At 45.1% G+C, this 21,784-nt stretch overlaps 1 protein-coding gene across 3 annotated transcripts in view; it reads left to right on the plus strand.

Annotated features, from left to right (window-relative positions):
• Positions 1 to 21,784, plus strand: part of SNX31 (sorting nexin 31) — a 48,336-nt gene that overhangs the window by 20,059 nt on the left and 6,493 nt on the right. For 2 of the 3 annotated variants that reach the window (XM_053660810.1, XM_053660811.1), the window contains exons 7-12: positions 113 to 200; positions 3,452 to 3,575; positions 9,238 to 9,330; positions 11,098 to 11,301; positions 17,630 to 17,743; positions 19,704 to 19,781. In XM_053660810.1, the coding sequence (XP_053516785.1) occupies positions 113 to 200; positions 3,452 to 3,575; positions 9,238 to 9,330; positions 11,098 to 11,301; positions 17,630 to 17,743; positions 19,704 to 19,781 (701 nt within the window). The remainder of the gene's footprint in view (positions 1 to 112; positions 201 to 3,451; positions 3,576 to 9,237; positions 9,331 to 11,097; positions 11,302 to 17,629; positions 17,744 to 19,703; positions 19,782 to 21,784) is intronic. The other variant, XM_037133411.2, reaches the window with a different exon arrangement.

Raw genomic sequence — 21,784 nt, forward strand, 5'->3', positions numbered from 1 at the left:
GTCATACGTTATGCTTTCCAACAGTAATGCTTTCTGTTCTCGCTTTAAAGCCACTGGGTGTAATCTCTCTGTGCTGTTTCGATCAGCGAGACTGCCTTTCCCCTTTCTCTAGTCATGAAAAAATTAGCGGACTTCGAACTCCCTCACGTGAGTCTTCTAAGTTCAGAGGTGGAAGACTGCAAGGTCGGACTCAGGAAGTGGTGAGTAGGCGTCGGGACAGCAGACATTTGAGGCCGAATGGCTGTCGCTGATCAGAACCTGTCATTTCACCTGGTCGCTCTTAGGCCAACAGCTAGCAAGAGACCGGGGGGATTTGTGCCCGGGGGGGCACAAAGAGGAAAACAGTGAAGAAGGCAGAGAGGGCAGTGGTGACACTGTTTGTCCTAAAGGGTAGGACGTCGAGGTGACTTCGCTGGTCTCAAGTAAATACTCAGAGGGATATTAGTGTGAGGAAGGTTAAGACTTGAAAAACAAGGGCTCTTAAGGTTGGGATTGAAACAGGTAATGGTGAGGAACTACAGGCCATGGGCTTGCTTTGGAATGGATTACTGACGGTATTAATGGAAGGAATTAGTTGATTCCAAGCAGTTCTAATTCACCTGTTGAACTGTGTTGAACTATTTATTCCCTGAAGGCAAAGGGTGGGCTCTGCCAATGTGAAGTGCATTTGAACTCTCAGTAGTTGGCTTACATCCCAAAAGCATTTCAACAATAAATGCATGTATGCCAGGACCAGCCTTATTTCTACACTGATAGGACACCTTGCAGAAAAACACTACCTTTCCCCCCAGAAACAGAGGCCCCTATGGAGAGCAAGCAAACAGAAAATAACTAGGAGCAGGACACTCCCCTGACCACCCCCACACGTAACCTAGAACCTGTAGCTCTGTGTTGATCACCATGGTTGCGTTGGGTTGTGTCTTTGGTTCACTCTCTCCTGGCTCAGTTATTCTGTAATCTGAGCACAGCAGATGAAAAGGAAGGCATTTTGAAATCTAGAAATAGTAGTTATCTTGACCTTGTGATGCCCTGCAAGAGTTCTAGTCTGCGGTTTTGGTTTTGGAAGGATATTCCCAGCAAGGCTAGAAGTTCATTTACTATTATTCAAAAAATATTCTGAGAAACTGTCAAATTCCACGGCATGGAACCCTGACAAAGGAAAAGGAAAAAGCCTTAGCAGTTCCATCCAAGGGTTTCTAGAGCAGCTGTGCTTATGGAAGCTGCTCAGTCCGGTGAGTGGCCGAGCGTGGTTACTCCTGGGATCGGAGAATGTGAATCTCAGTCCCAGCTCTCTCAGGATTTAGCTGAACAACCTTAGCCCAGTTACTCAAGTTCTCTAAGACTCAGTTTCTCTGTTTGTAAAATGGGAATCCTAATAGAGTCATGAGCCTCATAGGATTATCGTGAGGGTTAAACAGAGTGACCCCATGCGCTCAGAAAATGTTGCTCTTGTTTGTTCTCGTCATCTTGAGGACGGTAATGAGAATGCCGGCAACAGCAGAAACACTGGGGCTGAGGCTTCTTGTGCGTGGCTCTCTGGAGAGCATGAGGTCAGAGGGCAGATGAGGACTGTTCTTTACCTCGAAGCTTGAATTGGAAACTGGGCTTTCCCAGGGTCTATGTCTTCATTAACTAGGTGAATTCTAGATTATAAGTGCAAAATAAAATGTCCATCTACACGGGAGGGTAAATGGTAATGGAAAGAAATAATTTTTCAAAAGCCTGCTTACAGGCCAGCATCTCGGATGCAGGCAGGTTGCCTTTGATCCTGGGAACTGGAAGAAAGGCGGCCTCGCGTCAGTGGTTAGAGGTGAGGTTCAGGTCACTGGAAAGGGCCCGGCCGGCTGCCTTCCAGGGTGAAGTGTTACAGGACGGGGGCAGGGGGCTGTGGGAGTCCCAGCAGGGGCAGCCTCGCTCTGCTGGGAATGGGTTAAACCATTAGGAAAAAATTGTAGTGGTTAATTCTACCTCCATACCTAGAAGAGGCAAATTCAGAGAGATGGACAGTAGAACAGAGGGTACCAGGGACTAGGATTTTGAAGAGAGGGGTTATTGCTTAACAGGTGCAGAACCTTTACTAGGGAAAATGAAAATCTTAGGGATCTTCCTCTGCCCGTGAATTCCCTGGTGCATCTCTCCAGTGATGATATGGTTCCTTCCAGACCAGAGGGTGCCTGCCCTGGCCTCTCAGAGCCCCAGTGTGGGGTGGGTCTGGGGGCCATCTGGCTTTCTGATGTAATGGTTGCTGTCCTCTGCCACACAGGGGGCCCCGGGGATGCATGAGTGAAATAGTAAACAGAATATGAGTAGGACTGCTGCAGCCGCTTCTCCCCATGCCCCAGAATGAAGTTGATCTTCAACTAACATTTTCATCCTCTTCCTCGTCTAAGCCAACCCCATCATCTGTCTGTTCACCCTACACACCTGAGTGCCGTGGTTCTGCTTACCTCTGCCTTCAGACCGGTCACGGAGTACCTGCAGCACACCCTTTCCTGACCTTTCCGTCCATTCTCAGCACACCACTGGGCTTCTAGTTCATCCTGGTGGTGCTGGGTCCGTTAGACATACACGGAGCCCTGCTCTTTGCAAGTCACGTTGCCGAGGCCCCTGAGTAGGACCCAGCCCTGGAGCTCAGGGGTCCTCTGATCAGCTTGATCAGAGCAGTGGTCAGGCTAAACTCAGGAGCTGAGAAAGCACAGAGGGTGGGGCCCTAACACAGCCTTGGGGAGCAGGCACCAGAGAAGGGGAAATGAGGATGCGTCTTGCCAGGAGAAGCAGTTAGTTCACAGACAGAGGTTGGTGAGGTGAGTGGTCTTCCAGGCAGAGGGAGAGGGGAGAAAACATGGCTGGAAGGTAGAATGTTCAGGGAGGGGAGTGGGGTAAGAGAGGGGGCTGGACAGGGAAGTGGGGTGTCCTCTGAAGGGCCCTGGATGGGAGCAGAGTCCGTGATTTCACTGCTGGGACTATGGGAGCATGAAAGGCTACTCAGGAAAACCATTCCCATCAGCATGTGGGGTGTGAGATCGAGGGAACCCGACTGAGGCAGGAAGCCCAGTGAGGAGGTTGCCAGAGCAACACAGGCAAGAGGTGAGGGTGGCCTAAGGATGGGGAGGTGATATCGGTGTGGGTAGGAGCAGGTGAGAGCGCACGTCAGGTATTGTGGGTGGGGAAGCTCATGCAGGACTCAGTGGCTTGGAGTGAACGGGGCTGCGTGTGAACAGGGCTGCGGACCATTCTCCTGAAGCTTTGTCCTTTGCTTTGTCCTTTTGCATCTTTGCTGTCCGTGCCCACCAGGCAAGAACTTACAGCATCAAAAAATTAGGGAGCAGAAGAGGTGAGGGACAGATTGAAGGCTAGGCAGGGAGAGGGGCAGGGCTTCGTCAGAAAGGGGCCTCGGTTCAAGGCGTAGAGAGCCAGCACGTCAGAGACCACCGTGGCTTTGTGCTCCCAGGGCTGCCCGTGAGCCGTGCGGTGGGAACCGACTTAACACTCCTGGGTCCTGCAGGTACATGGACCCCGCCCTCGACTCCGTGCTGATGGACTGCAGAGCTGCTGTGAACCTGATCTACATGCAGGTGAGGGCAGCCCAGAGCCTTCGGGGCACCACATACAGGGCCCGGCAGAAGGGAGGCCTGCAGGAGTGTGGTTGGGAGGGCGGTAATATGGGTGCAACGATTTATAGTTTTAATTTGAACATTTCACCTAAAATGTCAGATGGTGTGCTTGAGTGCGAAATTGCTGTTAGAAGAGTTACATGCTTATGATTTTGCGGTACAAGATTTTGTAATAAAAAGGGGGCATTATTTCTGTAGGACCCTGTATTATAGGCCATTTGGGTTTAAAGCATTAGAAAAAAAATAATTGTAGTAGTGAATTCTACCTCCATCCCTAGCATAGGCAACTTCGGAGAGACAGAAAGTAGAGCAGAGGTTGTTGCCAGGGGCTGGGGGAGGGGAGGGGTTGTTGGCTAATGGGTACAGAACCTTCGCCAGGGACGATGAAAAAGTTAGTGCAGAGAGCGGTGATGGGGACAGCATTGTGAGTGTTTCAGTGCCACCGGAGTGCACACTCACAGATTGTTAAAGTGAGAAGTATTGTATTTTACTACTGTAAAAAAATGTAAAAAAAAGAGGAATCCACCTCCATTTGGACAATCACTGTCTGAATTTGCCACTGAGACACCCTCATCTCAGACTGATCTGCATGAGCCTAGAAAGGAGACCCCTGACAATTCAGTCACACAGGGGTCCTAATTCTCACTTTAGCATTAGCGCCCTTCTTCCCGAGCGGCAGGGAGTGTTGGTGGCCTGGGAAGCTGCCCGGGGTCGTGGGCTCAGAAGGGCCCCGTGCTTGTTTAAGGCTTTGCTGTCACATCTTGAAATTCTCAATTTTTGAACAAGGGACCCCGCATTTTCATGTTGCACTAGGCCCAGCAAATCATGAAGTTGGTCCTGCCTATCCCTACTGCTCAGCCGCCAGAAAAGTAAATTTGGGGCTTGACCTGTTTTGATTTTCCTGGCCTGTGCGGGGAAGGCTCTGCCAAGCAGCTGGATGAGCGGCGGGTACTGCCTGCGTCCTACACATCTGGGTCCTCCAGCTCAGATCCCCCTCCTGCTTCACCCGCTCCCCTAGTGTTCGCTCCACCACGTCAGCATCGTCAGCATCGTCGCAGGCCTGACCCTTGCCAAGGCCGTTCTTGACAAGGCTGGGAGGGAGGCATGGAAGCTTCATTGGAGGAGTTCCGTGAGAGTATCCCCCCGTCCGCTGTCGCACAGCAGGCAGAGTGGCCAGTCAGATTCTCGCCCTGCTCACACCCTCCAGGTCCTTCCATTCCACTCACACCGAATCCCACATCCTGCCACACTTCTTTATTTTCTTCTTAGCGTTTCCACCATTGCACACACACACACACACACACACACACACACACACACACACAGGTATATATGTACACTTATGTATGTATTTTTAAATATTTGTTTACTGTCTCTCTTCCTACTAGAATGATTTCTCCGTGAAATCAGGTATTTGTTGGGTCACTGCTGTGTCCGCAGACTGTAACTGTTCCTGGCATGCTGTCGGCACTAAGCCCTGTGGTGGGCCTGGCCTTGTACTGATTGTTGTAAATGCTTTGTTTCCTGTAAGCTGCAGACTAACTCTGTAAGGCAGTTGGTAGGTACCCTCCACATGTGTAAGAAGAAGAACCATAAAGTTTGCTGACAAAGAAGTGGATAGGCTTGGATGTAGGAGGTGTAGAAAGGGGATTTAACAATACTTTCCGCAAGTGGCTCTTGTGTTGTGTGATTCTAAGCTGCTAAATGTTGTAGCTTTTCATAAACTGAAATGAAAGAAAAGGAAGAATATAGGATCATTCATTACTTTTATCGAGTGTTTCAAAGGGACAAGGAGACATCGACAGAACGTACTGTATAGTACTTTGGTACAGAAAAGACAGGGTTGGCTTTTGATGTTTCGGCTTATTAACGAACAGAAGGGGAAAAGAGCCTCAGCACATACCTCAAGCTTTTATTTTTTATTTTTGTTTGAAGCAATTACATTGCTTTAATTGTATTAGTTTAAGCAATGCTTTATTTTTGGAGTGTTCTGTTATGTAGCAATAGCTAACTGATAACAAAGCTGTTATATTATTTTCCTCCTTAGTAGAATTATGTGTATTGCTGGTATGTTACATGTCACTTAAATTGACTTCAAAAAGTTTACACTGTGATTCTGCGTGGAATGAGAGTTATTATTTACACTGAAAGGCATAGACAAAACGTCAGGGCTTCCTTTGATATTTGTAGAGCAAATGTTCATCTTTGAAGAAACGACTACAGTTCCATATTCTCTTGCAAAGCAACAACCAGGTGCTTCTTGTGCCCAGAGAGAGGAAACTGCTCTGTTTTAAACTAAGATGCAAATGGACTGCCCCTGCACAGGCTGAGTGGTGCCCCTGAGGGCAGGAGAAGTCACTAACTGCCTGGGAATAAAGGGAAGCGGTTACCAGCAAGAAAAGGCTGGCAGACAGGCTCAGGGACTGTACAGCGCTGTCACTAGGCACTGTGTCATCACTTAATCTGCAGTGTTTTCTTAGTGTCACAGAAAATCCTGGTATCTGAGAGTCAGTTTGACAAAACCGAACGTCATTTATATTTACATCTCCCCCACTGGGCCACCAGCCCGTGCAGGCACTTGGCCGTTTTGGCTCAGGGCCTAGCACGTGGGTACGTGGCTGAGCAGACACAGCAGGCTCCAGCGGCCAGAACGTCGGAGGAGGAGTTATAGCCCCAGTACTCATCCTTCCTTAGGGGACTTTTTAAGAGACTAAGGTCCAATCACTCCTACAAAGCTCTTCTAAATTCTAAGGAGGCAAAGCAAAATATCAATAAATGTTTAATGCTCACTATTATATTCTTATGGCTAGACTGTGGCTTGGAGTTCAGTTCATATTATACTTTGATGCGTGTGTAATCACGTTCAGGGCACTTATCCCCATGTTATATGAGTTGGCACATAATTTACCAGTTTAAATGTTTACTGAAGCTGGTCACTGTTTGGTTCTTGCTATTGTAATACATTAGTATTTGTATCTTGTTTACTTGCTATTCTGTCCTCAGTTGAGAATGCATCATCTCAGTCTAATATCGCTCATGTCTTAGTGGCATCGTTTCCAGGGACTCGCGGTGGGGAGAGGTGGGCACTGCCTGCATCGAAGGCTGATTTCTATCTGTCCTCGTTAAGGAGTGGCAAGCCAGGGAGCAACAGGTGATATTTCTACTGCTTATAGCTGGAGAAAAAGATGGCTTGTGGAAAGCACAGTGAATTGCAGTTTCAGAAATGCGCTGTGTCACTTGCTCTGCCACAGGCTTTCTCTCCGTGTGACCTTGGACCAGACACTCTGTCCTTCTGGAACTAAAACTACGGTCTGTGTTTGAACCCTCTGTTATGGCACTTCTCCCCCAGCATTGTAAATACTGGTTCACATAGGTATCTCCCTAACCAGCTCTGAATGGCCAAGGGCTGTGTCCTGGGTGCCTAGGACATATAAATGGGTGGGGCGCAACCATCCTTTTAAAAACTTAATGTGCTGGCCTGTATGATAACTTTGTGCAAATTAGTAAAAGGTGCCCCTTCCTCCAGGCAGGGCCCGTGGCTTGGAGAGGGGAGTGTTGGCTGACCTCTAGCCTCCCGATACTGCCACAAGCCCGTGACCTGGCCTGGGGCCCAGGCTGCTCGCACATCCCTGGCCTTGCTCTGCTGCATGTTCACCAGCTGGAGCCAAGCAGCTGACGCGTTGTCTCAAAAGGCATGCGTGCTGCACAACCCACTACTGCACCCTCTGCAGAGGGCGCTAGAGTACGTGTGATTGAAGCTCATGAGAAACACGATGTGTGATCTCACGTGGTTTGAAAAATTAGGTTCTTCCCAAGTCTCCATTGGTGAGCCACATAACGGAGTCGAGACGTTTGTCTTAGCTGACTCTGTCCTTGCCGGCAGTGAGGTGCTGTGTGCAACGATCTCATACTCAGAGGCAAACACTGACGACGGTAGTGAAACAAAAACTTATGTTCCTGCTTCTGTAGGACATTTAAACCTCTGTCCCAAGTCCCCTAAAGATGAATGATGCGTCCTCAGTTTGTGCTTAGTGTCACTTAATTCAGCCAGGTTTCCTCTTCGACAAGGTGGCCCTGTGTGGACAGGGCTCTAACGGCCAGTAGAATTTGGGAAAGGAGGTGTTTAGTTCCTCACACCCATGATTCCATGCTGGTACAGCATCGAGGTTCAGTGATGGGAGCAGTTGGCCACAAGGAGAAAGTCTTGGGTGGGCAGCTGCCTGCGTGGCCACAGTGCAGTGGCGCGGGCCAGGGTTGGAGGGCCAAGAGAAACCTCATGGTTCTCCTGAGCTCCGGCCACACCCATTCTAAAGCCCAGCAGTGGGGCTCAGAGCACAGTCCCTCCGAGAACGGCCTGTCGGCTACTCACTCCAGTGGGTTAGTGCACGGTGTAGTGGTCAGATCTGGGTTTAATCCGACTCTGGCCACATATTTGCTGGATCATCTTGAAAGTCATAACCTCACTGCATCTCAGTTTACCCATCAGTAAAATGGGAGTAAGTTTCCTACCTCCACAGAATGGTTTGGAAAAAGTAATTGAGGAAATCTTTCTAAAACAATGTCTCGACAAATAGGATTTTCCTTCTCTCTGAAGTTATCTCCTTTTCTCCCAACCTAAACAGCAATGTCAAAACTTTAGTCTGCTTTTCATTCTCCTCTTAGAGATAAGGCTTCCTGCCAATATCACAGAGGGACTCAGTATGTGGACTTATGTTCAGGCCAAGGTGTAAGTAAGCAATAATTGGCAAAGAATGATTGCGTGTTTGCTGTAGAGAAGACATTGGATACGTTACACTGAGGCAAAGGACCCAGGGTCTTCCCTTGAGGGGTTAACAGTCTAGCCAAGGACCAATGGAAGACTCTTCAGTGCGAGATACAGCAGGACAGGCTACTTGTATCGATTCGAATCCCATCAGTTCTATGTGAAAATTCCTGTCTCCCCAAACCCCTGTCAACCCTGAATGTTACGTACTTTTTGGTCTTTGCCAAGTTGAGAGGGAAGAAATTCTTTGATTGCTAGTGCGATGAAATATATATTTGTCACTGGAATTTCTCTTTGTCATTTGCTGATCCACACCTGCCTACCTTCCGATGTTTACATCATTATGACTGCTTTATAGAAATAGTATCAAATCTTTGCCTCATAGGATGTACTTATCTTTCCCTGGCTTGCCATTTACTTGTTGGTTTTGTTCTTGGTGGTTTTTATATGCAGAAGTTTTATATTTTTACATATTATATATTTCTTTATCATGGTATTTTGTTTTTGTCTCTTAAAAAGTTATTCCCTACTTCAAGATCAGATTAAAAATATTCACCTTCATTTTCTGCTGGCTCTTTTATGGTTTTTACACTTAGATCTTTAATGTATCTGGGTTTATGTGATTGGGTGGTGTGAGGACAGAGCTGACTTTATTTTTATTTTCCCTTCCAAGCGCTGTCAGTTGACCCTAAACCACTGAACAACCTTTCGCTACACTCACTAATTTAAAAAGTGACTGTTATAAAAAGCTGGGTCCTTATATCTGTCTACTTGGGTCTGTTTTTCATCCTTGAGTGTGTTTGTGTCAGATTAACTCATTTCTGCTGAATTTGCTAATTTTACAACTTATGTTTTTTTAAGGCAATCCAGGACATTCAGAAAGAGTGGGCCAAGCCCACACAGGCACAGAGGCAGAAATTAGAGGCTCTCCAGAAAGAAGACAACCAAACGAAGGTGAATCAAACATTGCACCAAAAGCAGTCCCCCCAGGAGGGAGTTAAAGAAACATCAGAACTGGGCTGTTTCTATAATTTACAAACCCGCCAAGCACTAAAAGTGGGACTTTTAAAACATGAGAATACTTTTCATTGATTTTTCTGATTGTAACATTAATAAAGGCTTTCTGTTTAAAGATTCTAAAAAAAAATGCAGATGATACATTGTGAGTGCTTTATCAGGTTAATTAGCATAGGCCCTCCACATTTGTAATGGCCACAGAGTATTCCCTGTAATGGTTACCATGTGGCAAAGCAATGTCCCATTGTTGGGAGTCGGGTCGTTTCCGGATTTTGCTGCTATGAACCACTTTGGCAGCGAGCGCCACCGTGGTGAGGCCTGGGACCCTGTCTGATGCGTACCTGCCTGTGCACGGCTCCTGGCTGAAGGTCCCTGGGCACTGCGATTATATTTTCTGTCTTCGAGTTCATGTTCTGCTGCCCTTCAGGATATATTCCTAAACGTCCATTTTTAAAGCCTCCATAAAGATGGTACCAACTCACACAAGCCTGTCCCCAAGCGGCATGTGTGAGTCTGACAAACAGGACATATTTTAACGGGAGAAATGGCCTCTGCTTCATTGTGTTGTCTTAAATCTTCATGCTTTGCCATTGTTCACGACTAAAGCATCGATTCTGAACAAAACACAAGCAAAATTTAGAGGACTCATTTATGCTTAGGTTGATGTAGAAACTAATTCTTAAAATGGTGGTTTGAGAATGTTTTTGACGAGCTGGAAAGAGACAAAGGAAAAGGGAAGAGCGTGTAGGGAGAGAAAGGGAGTCGTAACCTTTAGTAAAGGACCGGGAAAGAACCAGGTTGTCACTGGGGGTGGGAGCGGGGGGGGGGGGGGGGGGAGGAAACGTCCTTCTAATCTGACCCTGTGTTAAAGTGAGAAGCCCCCTCTGCCCTCACACGTCTCACAATCCATCTGTCAGGGCCCTGGTGGAGGACGGAAGAACGGGGTGGGCTCACCGAGCTGATACCAGCTTGTTTAAATATGCTCATTAGTGATCATTAGACGTTAACAGGACAGGAGGCCGAGACCACAGTGGCGAACTGTAACTGTCCTCTGTCCTTAAGTCATGTCAGAATTGGGACGGGTGGGGGGAACGAAACCTGAAACATGACACAAGGATTCCCTTGGCACTTGGGGGCTGTCCGGAAACTCTACTTAAAAAGCAGACTCACTTTTGCTCTCATTTCGTGGCTATTGCCAAAATCTCTTTCTCTGAGAATCTATACCACCATTATAGAAAGCAGCCTGTACAAATGAACTACTTTCCTCCTACATGGACCTCAGTTTAGTTTTTTAAAAGATGGCATTTTAAACATACGGTTTTTGCTTATTTTGCCCTTATAATTTCCTGCGATAGAATCATATCATCTTAATTGATTCACTCTTTTCTTCATCATTCACGCACCGAGTATTTTTATTCCCCCTATGTCCTGAGCACAGTAACAGGAGCAGGGACACAATGGTGAACGAGGCAGGGACGGTCCCTGACCTGGGGACACACCACGCACTTCCCCAGGCCTTACAGTCAGAGAGTAGGAAGGGCAATGCCTTCCTCTGCATTGTCCAGAAGGAAGAGGTGCTCCCGCTGTCTCTCAATCCCTGTGTTCTTCTAGAATGGCAGCAGCCTCTCACATGGGCTTTTCATCTGTTTCAAGTGGTCTTTTGCTTCCTCCTACCCCCCACCCCTCCACCTCCCTTTGGAGCAGTTTCTGGAGCTGTCCCGGGAGGTGCAGCACTACGGGTACGTGCAGCTGGATCCCTGTGTCTGTGACTACCCGCAGCCCGGCTGTGCGGCTGTTCTTTCCGTTGGCAACCATGAGATCAGCTGCCGCGTCACCCTGCCCGATGACCGGACCCAGGACATCACCTTCCAGATGAGCAGAGTAAAGTGCTGGCAGGTCACTTTCCTTGTGAGTATCTCAGCTCTGCCTCGCCCATGGTTGAAATTTCCACTCACGATTTGAAGTCCTGTTGTTTTTGGATGGCCGAGTTCACGCAGGAGACAGGCCTGCCTTTTGAGTCAGCACCTCGAGTGAACACGTGTCTAAGCCACAGTAAGCACCACCCAGCCACAAAACGTACTTATTGTCTGGTACAAGCTCCCCACCCATAGCAGCAGAGATGCCATCTTCCCACCTTCCAATAACAGGCTTCTCTGCTGCTTGAAGGGTGGCTGCAGTAATAACAGCATGTGCAAATAACAGCTATCGTGTATAGAGCACTTCATATGTACTTAGAACTGACAAGATCGCTCCCGCGGAAACTGGATGCTGAGCAGTAAGCTATACTTAAGGATCCCTTGGCATTATACCTGCATCGCTGCCTCCTCCCAAGAGAAGCCCTTACGCTCAGATTTGTTGAGTGCCTACTCTGCAGGTGCTCTGCAGGGCATTGCCACAGCTATTGTTTAATTCTTACAATAACTCAGTGAGTTATGTGCGATTCTCTCCTTCACACAGGAAACCGAGGTTACCTCATAGAGGGCACATTCTAGTAGAGCAACCGCGACACCCGGTTGTTCAGTGCACGGAATCCAAGGGCATTTCTGATCCGGCGCAGTGTTAGACCTGTTGCTCCTCCTCTGTTGCTGTGGGCCGCTTCTCCCTTCGATCACTTCGAAAATGCGAAGTTCTATTTGCTGGGGTTCTATTTCCAGCATCTTTCCTCTACAGGTTCTCGGAAACCAATCACCCAGGTCCCTCTCAGAAGGACCAGTGTTTTCTTCTGCCTTCCGACATCTTCACCGGGTGTCTCGTGAACATGTCCCACTCAACCTTTCTTTCCCTCTCACGCCCACCCTAGGGTTCTCCCTCCCTGTCTTGGGAAGTGGGACTTCCACCACCACCCCCTAACCCCCAAGTCGGTAATGTTGAAATTATCTCTGACTTCTCTCTCTCTCTCTCTTACGTGTGTAATACGTGCTGGTGGAGGTCTATTCATTGGACGACCTTGCTGTCCATCAGAACGTGTCCTTTCTGTCCACCCTCGCAGTTCGGTCTCAACATCTCCTGCCTCGATGGACCTAGGAGCCTCCTAAACCCTCCTCCCTGCCCATTCTCTCCCCCCTCGGGGTCAGAGAAAATAATGTCGTATGGCTCCAGTCCTTTTAAACTTACAGGAACTTGTTCTGTGGCCCAAAATTTTGTCTATTGTGGTCAATGTTTCCTGCATACCTGAAGAGAATGTTTATTCTGCCTCTAGAGGGTGGAGCAGTCTATGCATATCAATCATGTCACATGGTTGATAGTGTTGAAATCTCCTATAACCTTATACATGTTCTACTTCTATCAGTTATCGAGAGCAGTGTTGAGGTCTTCAGATATAATGGTGGATTTGTCTATTTCTTTTGAGTTTTATCAGTTTCTTCCTGCCTTGTTTTATGATTTCAGTTTTCTCGGCAGTGGTTTTTGTGAGCTATATCTTTATTTAAAATGTGCTTATGGTTACTTAAGAGTTTTTAATATACATCTTCATCTTCTCACAGCCTACTTTCAACACACCACTTCACAAGAGGTGTAAAAACACTTTCTGTATCTGTGATATCTGTTGCCATTCTGTTTCTACATGTAAGCCTATGCTACTGTATAATTATTTTTGCTTTAAATAATTACTTGTAGTTAAACTTTAAAAATTTTTATTTATTTTTAGAAAGAAGGGAAGGGAGGGAGAAAGAGAGGGAGAGAAGTATCAATGTGAGGTTGCCTCTCATGTGGCCCCCACTGTGGACCTGGCCTGCAACCTAGGCCTGTGCCCTGACTGGGAATCAAACCAGCGACCCTTTGATTCACAGCCCATGCTCAATCCACTGCGCTACAAGAGCCAGGGCTTGTAGTTAAACTTTTAACTTTGATATAGATTCATGTGCAGTTGTAAGACATGGGCAGAGATCCTGTGTACTCTCTAGCCACTCTTCTCAATTATTTTATCTTGCAAAACTATACGATATACAGTATCACCATCCAGTACATGGGTGTTGATACGTTTCCATCACAAGGGTCCTGCACGTTGGCCTTGTACAGTTACCCCCACTTCCTCCCATCCCCACTCCTCCTTAACCCCTTGCAACCATTCATCTGTTTGCCATTTCTACCTTGTCACTGCAAGACTATCATATAAAATGTTTGGAGGTGATGGGTATATTTATCACCTTGGTTGTGGGGAAGGTTTTGTGGACGTTTGCATGTGTCCAAACTCATCAAATTTTATGCATTAATTGTGTGCAGTTTTTTTGTATATTATATGTCAATAAGACTGCTTTTAAAAGAGAAATATGCATAAAATGAGGATACATATTGCTCAGTGGATGGAAATGTGACCAGAGGTGCACAGGAACTGAAACCCTGCATTTCTCCTCGGGCTGTGATTCAGTATTTGGTAACTCAGTGTTGATGGTGACTTTTATAGAATCTGACTACTGTGAATAAGAATTCACTTTTCTTAGGGGGTAAAAAAATATATATGGGAAAGCTAAGAATTGATTATCTTTTTTATAAAAAGAATGTTTCCTGGTCAGGCAGCTCATTTGATCAGACTTGTCCCAACAAACCACGGTTGCAGGTTCAACCCCCACTCAGGATACAACAAGAAGCAACCAGTGACTGCATGACTTAGTGAAAAAAAACAATCGATGTTTCTCTCTTTCTCCTCTCTCCCTCCTGCTCTCTCTTTAAAATCAATACATTAAAAAAATTAAGAAAAGAATGTCACATGAATGGAGTCCTATAGTCTGTAGTCTTTTGGGATTGACTTCTGTTTTTTTTTTAACTCAGTATAATTGTTTGGAACTTCATCCAGGTTGTTGTGTATATCAGTGGTTTGCTTCTCTTTACTGTTGAGTAGTGTTTCATGGTATACAATGGCTATGATTTGTTTAGCAATTTGCCCAGTGAAAGGGATGGTTTGGTTTCAGTTTTTAGTCATTCTGAGTAAAACTCCTATAAATATCCACATCCAGGTTTTTGTCTGACCACCAGGCTTCTTCTCTCTGGGATAAATGCCCGGGAGAGCAATTGCTGGGTCATGTGGAAGTTGAATGTTTAGTTTTTTTAAAGAAAGTGCCAACCTGTTGCCCAGCGTGGCGGTACCAGTTTACGTCTGCACCAGCAATGCGCAGGGGATGTAGTTTCTCTGCATCCTCACCAACGTCTGGCATGGTCGCTATTTTTTATTTTAGTCATTCTGATGAGTGTGTGATGGCTTTTCACTGTGGTTGTAATTTGCGTTTCCCTTGAGGCTGTTGAACATCTCTTCAGGTGGTTATCTGCCAGCTACGTATCATCTTCATATCTTTTGCCCATTTTCTAGTTGGATTATTTGTTTACTGTTGAGTTTTGAGAGTACTTAATAACATTCTAGATGCTAGTCCTTTGTCAGATGTGTGGTTTGCAAATGCTTCCTAGTTTTTTCTGTCCTCTTAACAGGTCTTTTGTGGAGCAAAGATTTTAAATTTTTACAAAGTATAATTCATCAGTTACTCCTTTTATAGATTGTGTTTTTCAGTGTCAAGTCTAAGAACTCTTTGCCAAACTCTAGACCCTGAAGTTTTTTCCCCCCTAGGGTTTATTTCTCAAGGTTTTGTACTTACAGGGTATTCATCTAAGTCTATGATCCATTCTGAGCTGATTTCCATATAGGGTGTGGGACTTAGAACAAGGTGCCTTTTTCACCTTTGGAAGTCCAGCCGCCGCAAGACCATTTGCTGAGAAGGCTTTCTTTCCTCAGTGGAATTGCTTTTGCACCTTTACCAAAACCAGGTGGGCATGTTTGTGTGGGTCTGTCTCTGGCTTATTCTGTTCCACTGATCTATGTCTCTATTTCTCCACCAATAGTACCACACAATGGTTCTCTTCCTTTGTAATAGTTTTATCGAGATATAATTAATTCCCATACCATACAGCTCATCCGTACAAAGTGTACATTGCAGTGGCATTTCTTACATTCGCAGAGCTGTGCAGCCATCACCACAATCAATTTCAGAACATTTTTATCACCTCAGAGAGCAGCCAAACACCCTTAACCTCTTTCCTCCCTAACCCCCCATTCCCAGCAGCCCCGAGAGATCAGGAGTTTACTTTCTGCTTCTAGATTCGCCTTTCTGAACACTTCACCTTATTGGAATCATATGTGGTCTTTTGTGACTGGCTCCTCCCACTTACTGTTTCCAAGGTTCATCCTTGTCGAGGTGCATATCAGTACTTTACTTTTTTTCTGTGGTCAAATAGTATTTCGCTGTGTAAATATAACATGCTTGGTTTATCCACTCATCCGTTGACAAACGTTTGGGTTGTTTTGACCTTTCGGTGGTTATGAATCAGTGCCGTGAGCATGTGTGTACAAGTCTTATGTGGACATATGTTTTCACCGCCCTTGGACTTAAACCTGGGAGCGGAGTTGCTCGTAACTCTGCCCTGGTGGTGACTCTATGGTTGGGTTTTGAGGAAATCTCGGACTGTTAACCAGAGTGCCTGCTCCGTCTTACATCACCAGCACGAGAGTTTGATTTCTCCACATCCTTGACAGTACTTACTACCTGACTTTTAAAATCATAGCCACCCTAGTGGATGCCAAGTGGTATCTCATTGTGGTGTTGATTCAGTCCTCGTTCTGTGCTTCATTGTCAGTAGTTTCTCTTGCTCTGGTTTTAAGATTATTCATCTTTTCTTCTGTAGTGCCTAACATGCTGTTTTCCCCATGCAATGTATTTCTATTTCTTTTACTGTATTTTTAATCTCTAGAAATTTCATTTGGGTGATTTTTATAACTCCATTGTTCTTCTGATTATGTTTTTCTCTAAATTCTTGAATGTGTGGAGTGTATTTGAAGTAACTGTTTTAGTACTGTTGTCTACTAATTCCACCATCTCAGTTATTCCCGAGTTTTTTTCTACTGATTAATTAGTCTCCTATTTGCACAGCATACTTTGCATACCAGGCTGTTTTTTATGGTGAGGCAAACATTGCGAATTTTGCATTGTTGAATGCTGGATTTCGCTGTATTCCTTTAAAGAGTATTAGACTTTGTCCTGGTATGCAAGGAAGTTTCTTGAGTTTGGATGTATTTATTTCATTATTTGTTGGCTTGCTTTTAAGCTTTTTGAAGGTAGGTCAAGGGCAGTATTAAGGGCTTATTTAGACCTTTATTCATTAGCTCTCTCTCAACACTTTGTTTATTATGGTCTCTCTATTCTAGTTGATAGAAACGCAAACCTTTTCCAGCCCAGTTTGTGGGTTTCCTGGAGTTGTTCTGCCTCCTGCTTTTCAGCAACTCTTTCCCCAGCCTCACATGCAAAGGTCATTATTAGAAAGCAGGTCTCTGGAACTCTTTTTCTGTCTACAGCCCTTGTCTTTGGTCTTCTGCCCCACACATTCTAACCTCAAAGTCTTCAAATGTTAGCTCTTTCTCCTCAAGTCGGCATGACCCCTGGGCTGGGTCCCCCCTCCTTGCACTGAATCCTGGAAACTCCTGCAGGCAGTAAGCTGGGGAATTGTAGGGCTCACCTCATTTTTTTCCCTCCCTGAGTTAACAGTTTCACCTTACCTGTTGTTCAGTGTTTGAAAACAGCTGTTTTCCAGTTCAGTTTTTACACGGATGCCGTCAGACCAATATTTCCAAAATATAAATCAAATTGATTTGTTAGATACCTTTTAAATCATTTAATAAATGCCTACTGCTCTCAAGATGAAGTCCAGACTCCTAACTTAGCTTATAAAACATGTAACAGTTAGGGGTCTTCTGTAGCAAGGAATAGAAACCAACACTATGGCTCCAGTGAGAAAGGGGATGTATTGGAGGAAGACGGGGTAACCCACTGATTTAAAGGAAAGGCTGGCGCAGAGGCTTAGGAAAGCCAGGAGCCAGGGAGCTCCAGGTTCCTAGGAATACTTTATCAGGCCTCCTCCCGGGATCTCTCTGCCCTGGGGTCAAATGAGGGCACAGAGGGTATTTGTTCAGTGGGTCTGAGTTTGGGTCACGGGACACCCCTCAGGAAGGCAGCTTTCCCAACAGTCCCACCTCCATACCCATAGTGGGTGCGAGATGGTTTTCCCTAGGCACATGAGACTGCATTGCTGGGAGAAAGGAGAGATGCTATGCAGCAAAAACCACAGGTGCTTTCTACCAGGCTTTCAAAATCTGACCCCTGCCTGACTCTCTAAGTCTCTTCTCGCACCTGCTGCCTGCCTGGAAGCCTGTGCCACTTTAATTTCTATTGGATATCAAATAATATCTTTTCCTCTGTAGGGGACTCTGCTGCATATGGATGGGCCCCAGCGAACTCTCAACCAGAACTTGGAGCTCAGGTTTCAGTACAGCGAGGGTAGTCGGTGGCAGTGGTTTGTTATTTACACCAAACAGGTGAGTTCTCGGGGAGGAGTGTGAAAACCCAAGCTGGACGTTCTCTTGCTTGCTGGGGTGGACACAGCACATAACCCGAACTCTTTGTAGTTACTAGAGTTTGCTATGCACCCTCTTTTGGGCTGTGATACTCTTCTGTTTTGTTTTGTTTTCCTAGTCACCACAGCCTTCATATCAATTAGAAATGAATGTAGTCACGAAATAACAGAACACTCCACTGACGGTGGCTTAAACCAGGGGTCAGGAAGCTTTTTCCTCAAAGGGCCAGATGGTAACTATTCTAGATTTTGAGGTGCATTTGGTCTCTATTGGAACTACTTGCTAATATGAAACATTCTTAGGAAAGTGATAGGACGTTTTTTGAGGCAAGATTTGCAGTCCTTGGAGACACAGAGAGAGATTTTGGTACTGAAACCACCCTTCCTCCCCTAGAACACTAAGTGCAATAGTTAAATTTTATTATGGTCTTTTAATCTAGTCTGTAGCAAAGGAGTTTAAATCACTATACAGAGGTATAATAAACACTCTTTTAAAGGATTCCTAGTAAGGTCGTATTTCCTTTGGAGTGTGGGTTTATTGAGACAACTTTTGGAAAAAGCCAAAATGTGGCTCGTGTGCCTTACAAATACATACAAATGCGGGCTTGGGCCCAGATCTTTTCTAGGTCCTTTAAACAAAAGTTCAGTCCCTTTATACTTAATAAACCTTTCCTTGTTTGTAGCAGAGTCCTAACCTCCATATCTATGAACATCGCATAGTAATATTAAATCAATACGAACCTTGTGGGACATCATTGAACGGCCTTTCCAGCTGCATCAGCTCAAGGGGTGTTTCGAACTACTTCGTAACCTGGTTTTGTGCAGGCTGCATTTCTGCCCAGATAAACAGGGTCAGTCCCTACCAAAACCCGGGCTCTTTTCCTCATTAGCAGCAGTGCCTTTCTTCCCTCTTCCCACGTTTCTCTCCCCTTAAAATTCAGTGAACTCCTGTCATGTGCTGCAGTCCTGCAAGACCTCGGGCTGGTCTCCCTACGTAGCCCTTCTCTCCCTCTAATTATTTCTATGAACTGCCCTCTAATCCGCGCGGGCTACTCCCCCAACCTGAGTTTTCTTCCTCTTTTCTCCTCTCCGTCATCACTGCCCCCCTCCCCGCCCCCCATAAAGTGACCGTTCTTGAGCACAGGCTTAGATTAAGTTCCTGTAACCTCAGACTTTGAGCTTCCGTTGTCTCAGGCGTTGGCAGGGCCCATGAAAGAGGAGTGAGCGAGCGGGAACCGAGAGCAGGACAAGAGAGGAAAAGGCTCAGTGGGAAAGGAGCAGCTGGGAAAATCACAGGGAACCTGACGTCTGGCAAGTAGGTGTGCAGGTCCTGGAACAAGGGAGCCCCGAGTTTTGTGTTGCACGATGTGTAGCATGTGTCTTGGACTAACCACTGTGAACCAACACTAAAGCCACAGGTGGCACTGGGGACAACTGTCAGTTTTGCAAGTGAATGATTAAAGGTGCCTGAAAAATAAAACTGAAGAAAAACAATTTTTTTTTCAGTTTCAGTAAAAGTCATATTCTTTCAAACAGACAGGGTGCTATTTATGCCTAGGACTCTTAGTTATTATGCATGCAGTTAATTACAAGATTGACCAATATCAGCTCATGTGATTACAATAATAAGCAATTTTTATTATTTGTTCCTTGTAAAATATGAGATGCTTACAAAGTAATAGAGAAACTGAGATCCTGGTCATTTTCACCTGTCTTTTTAAAATTTACTGTAAATATATCCACATAACTGAGAAATTTTTCAATTATTTGTTAATTACATCTTATGCAAATTTGTGGGAGTTAAGAAATCTAAATTCATACTATTGGAGGGCAGAGCTCAAAATCTGCCTAGTGGCGTGAGGAGGGAAGGAAGAGAAAAAAGATCTTTAGCTGAGAGACTTCCTTATTTCCATATTTTTTAGGCTTTTTTGCTGAGCAGCTGCTTGAAAAAAATGATCTTGGAAAAGATGGCAAAGCTAGCTGCAGAGAATCCAGAGATGGTGAGTGCCTGTATCTGTGTCTGGTTTTCACCTAAGTTCCCACCATCGGCAGACACCAAACTACCGTCATCGGCTCCCTGGACCTGGAGCGAGGAATCCAGCCCGGAGCTTCTCTGCCCTCTGGGAGCTCCGTCTTTGGAAATCAAGAGGTTTTCCGATGAGAATCATCCTTGGATTGCTGAGAATTGTCTAACCTCTACACTGTATCCTTGTCTTTCTGCCTTCCCCCAAAGGGAAGAATCTGGATTTATCATAAAAGCTACATTATAAAGTCAGGGTTATGAAAGGCTTTTAATAGCAGCAATGATCTTAAACAAGCTCTACAGCTTTGTCTCTAGAAAAAACCCCAGCCTTGTGATGCTTCCTCTGTGCCCAAGTAAAGTGTCTTTAGCAGTTAGGAGAGGCCATTAAGTAAAATAAACTCTCAAGCTGGTAACTTTTTCCTCAATGTAAAATTAAACTTTGTTTTTCTAGTCAACATCCCTTTAATAAAAGGCCTACTAACTCACTGAACAGGTTGGTGGCTGGCTGTAAAAAGAGTTACTGAGATAGAGTTATTTTTCCACCTGTTTTGTTACCACCACGATATAAGGATGCCCCTAATAGCACAATATAGTTTAATTTTTTATAACTACAAGTACTAATGCCTGGTTGGCATTTATAAACATAATTCTTTTCCAGAATATTACTGTTATCTTTAAAAGTACAACAGACAACATTTGGAAATGTTCCCTAAGGTTAGTCCTTTATATGAGGATGGATGACATCTTAGCTTAACATGGCTCTCTCTTGACTTTGTGGCTTTTTGCTAAGAAAATAGTTTCATTTTATCCTTATTTCTCTTCCAGAACTGAAAATATTTTCCCAGGGAAAATACAAATGCGCTGCCTCTTGGTGTCGAAACAATTCAAAATGTGCTCCAGTAGCAAATTACAGCAATAAAAGGATCAAGGACACTGTTTAAAGAGAGTAATAAAATCTAACCTCTTAGACAGGGTGTACCCCCTTAGGCTCCAATTATTGTGGATGTAAAAAGAAGAAAGAGAAAAGTAATTAACTGAAGCAGTCCCCTTTCAAAGGGAGAAATGCCCTCAAATGTGGTTGAATAAAATGTAAGCTACTTGATGCAAGGAAATATTTGTACAATGAATAGCTAAAGAGTTTGCTCCATAATAGGAGAGAGTATCTACTTAGAGTTTTCGAGAGAAGCAACCATGGGAACTACATTCCTTAGAGCTGCGCAGAAACTGAAATCTGTAGTTTATTCTAATGGCTGATCACAAAATTAGCGTATTAGTCAGTATTTGTATTTCTTTCTTTTTTTAAAGATTTTTTATTTATTTATCTTTAGAGGGGAAGGGAAGGAGAGAAGGAGAGAAATATCAGTGTATGGTTGCCTCTCGTGCTGGGAACTGGCCTGCAACCCAGGCATGTGCCCTGACTGGGAATCAAACCTTGATCCTCTGGTTTGCAGGCCCATGCTCAATCCACTGAGCTACACCAGCCAGGGTAGTATTTATAGTTCTTTGTCCAAATGCTCAACCAGCTTTGTTTCTACAAAACATCTATTTTTATTTCTTATTTTTCTTCTCAAAAAGACAAGTGAAGAGCCTTCCTCTTGAATATTGGGATGTTGTAGGGACGGTCCCCATGTTGATGTGGAATTTCATCTACAAACCCCTGGGTAGAATGGGACCCTGGCAGAGAAAAAACAGGTCAGCTGTTTGAACTTCAGCTGACTCTGGGCCTCCCTTCAAAGTACAGTTGATGAGAACAGTTCATTTTGTGTAGCTTAATGGAGCCATATAAATGTACGGCTGTGGTATTTCCTCCCACAAAAGTCGGAGCTGATGCATAGCACGTATAGAAGAGCTCGTACAGACTAGGATTCAGAGGTTTTTCTTTTGCAAGGCAGAATAGGTTCCAAGATTTTGATAATCGTGAAGAACCTGGGAAGGAAGAGAGAAACTGAGGAAACTGTAATCAAATGAGCCCCATAAAGA

The sequence above is a fragment of the Artibeus jamaicensis genome, unplaced genomic scaffold (assembly GCF_021234435.1).
Source record: "Artibeus jamaicensis isolate MK-2021 breed Jamaican fruit bat unplaced genomic scaffold, CSHL_Jam_final scaffold_916, whole genome shotgun sequence".
Taxonomy (NCBI): domain Eukaryota; kingdom Metazoa; phylum Chordata; class Mammalia; order Chiroptera; family Phyllostomidae; genus Artibeus; species Artibeus jamaicensis.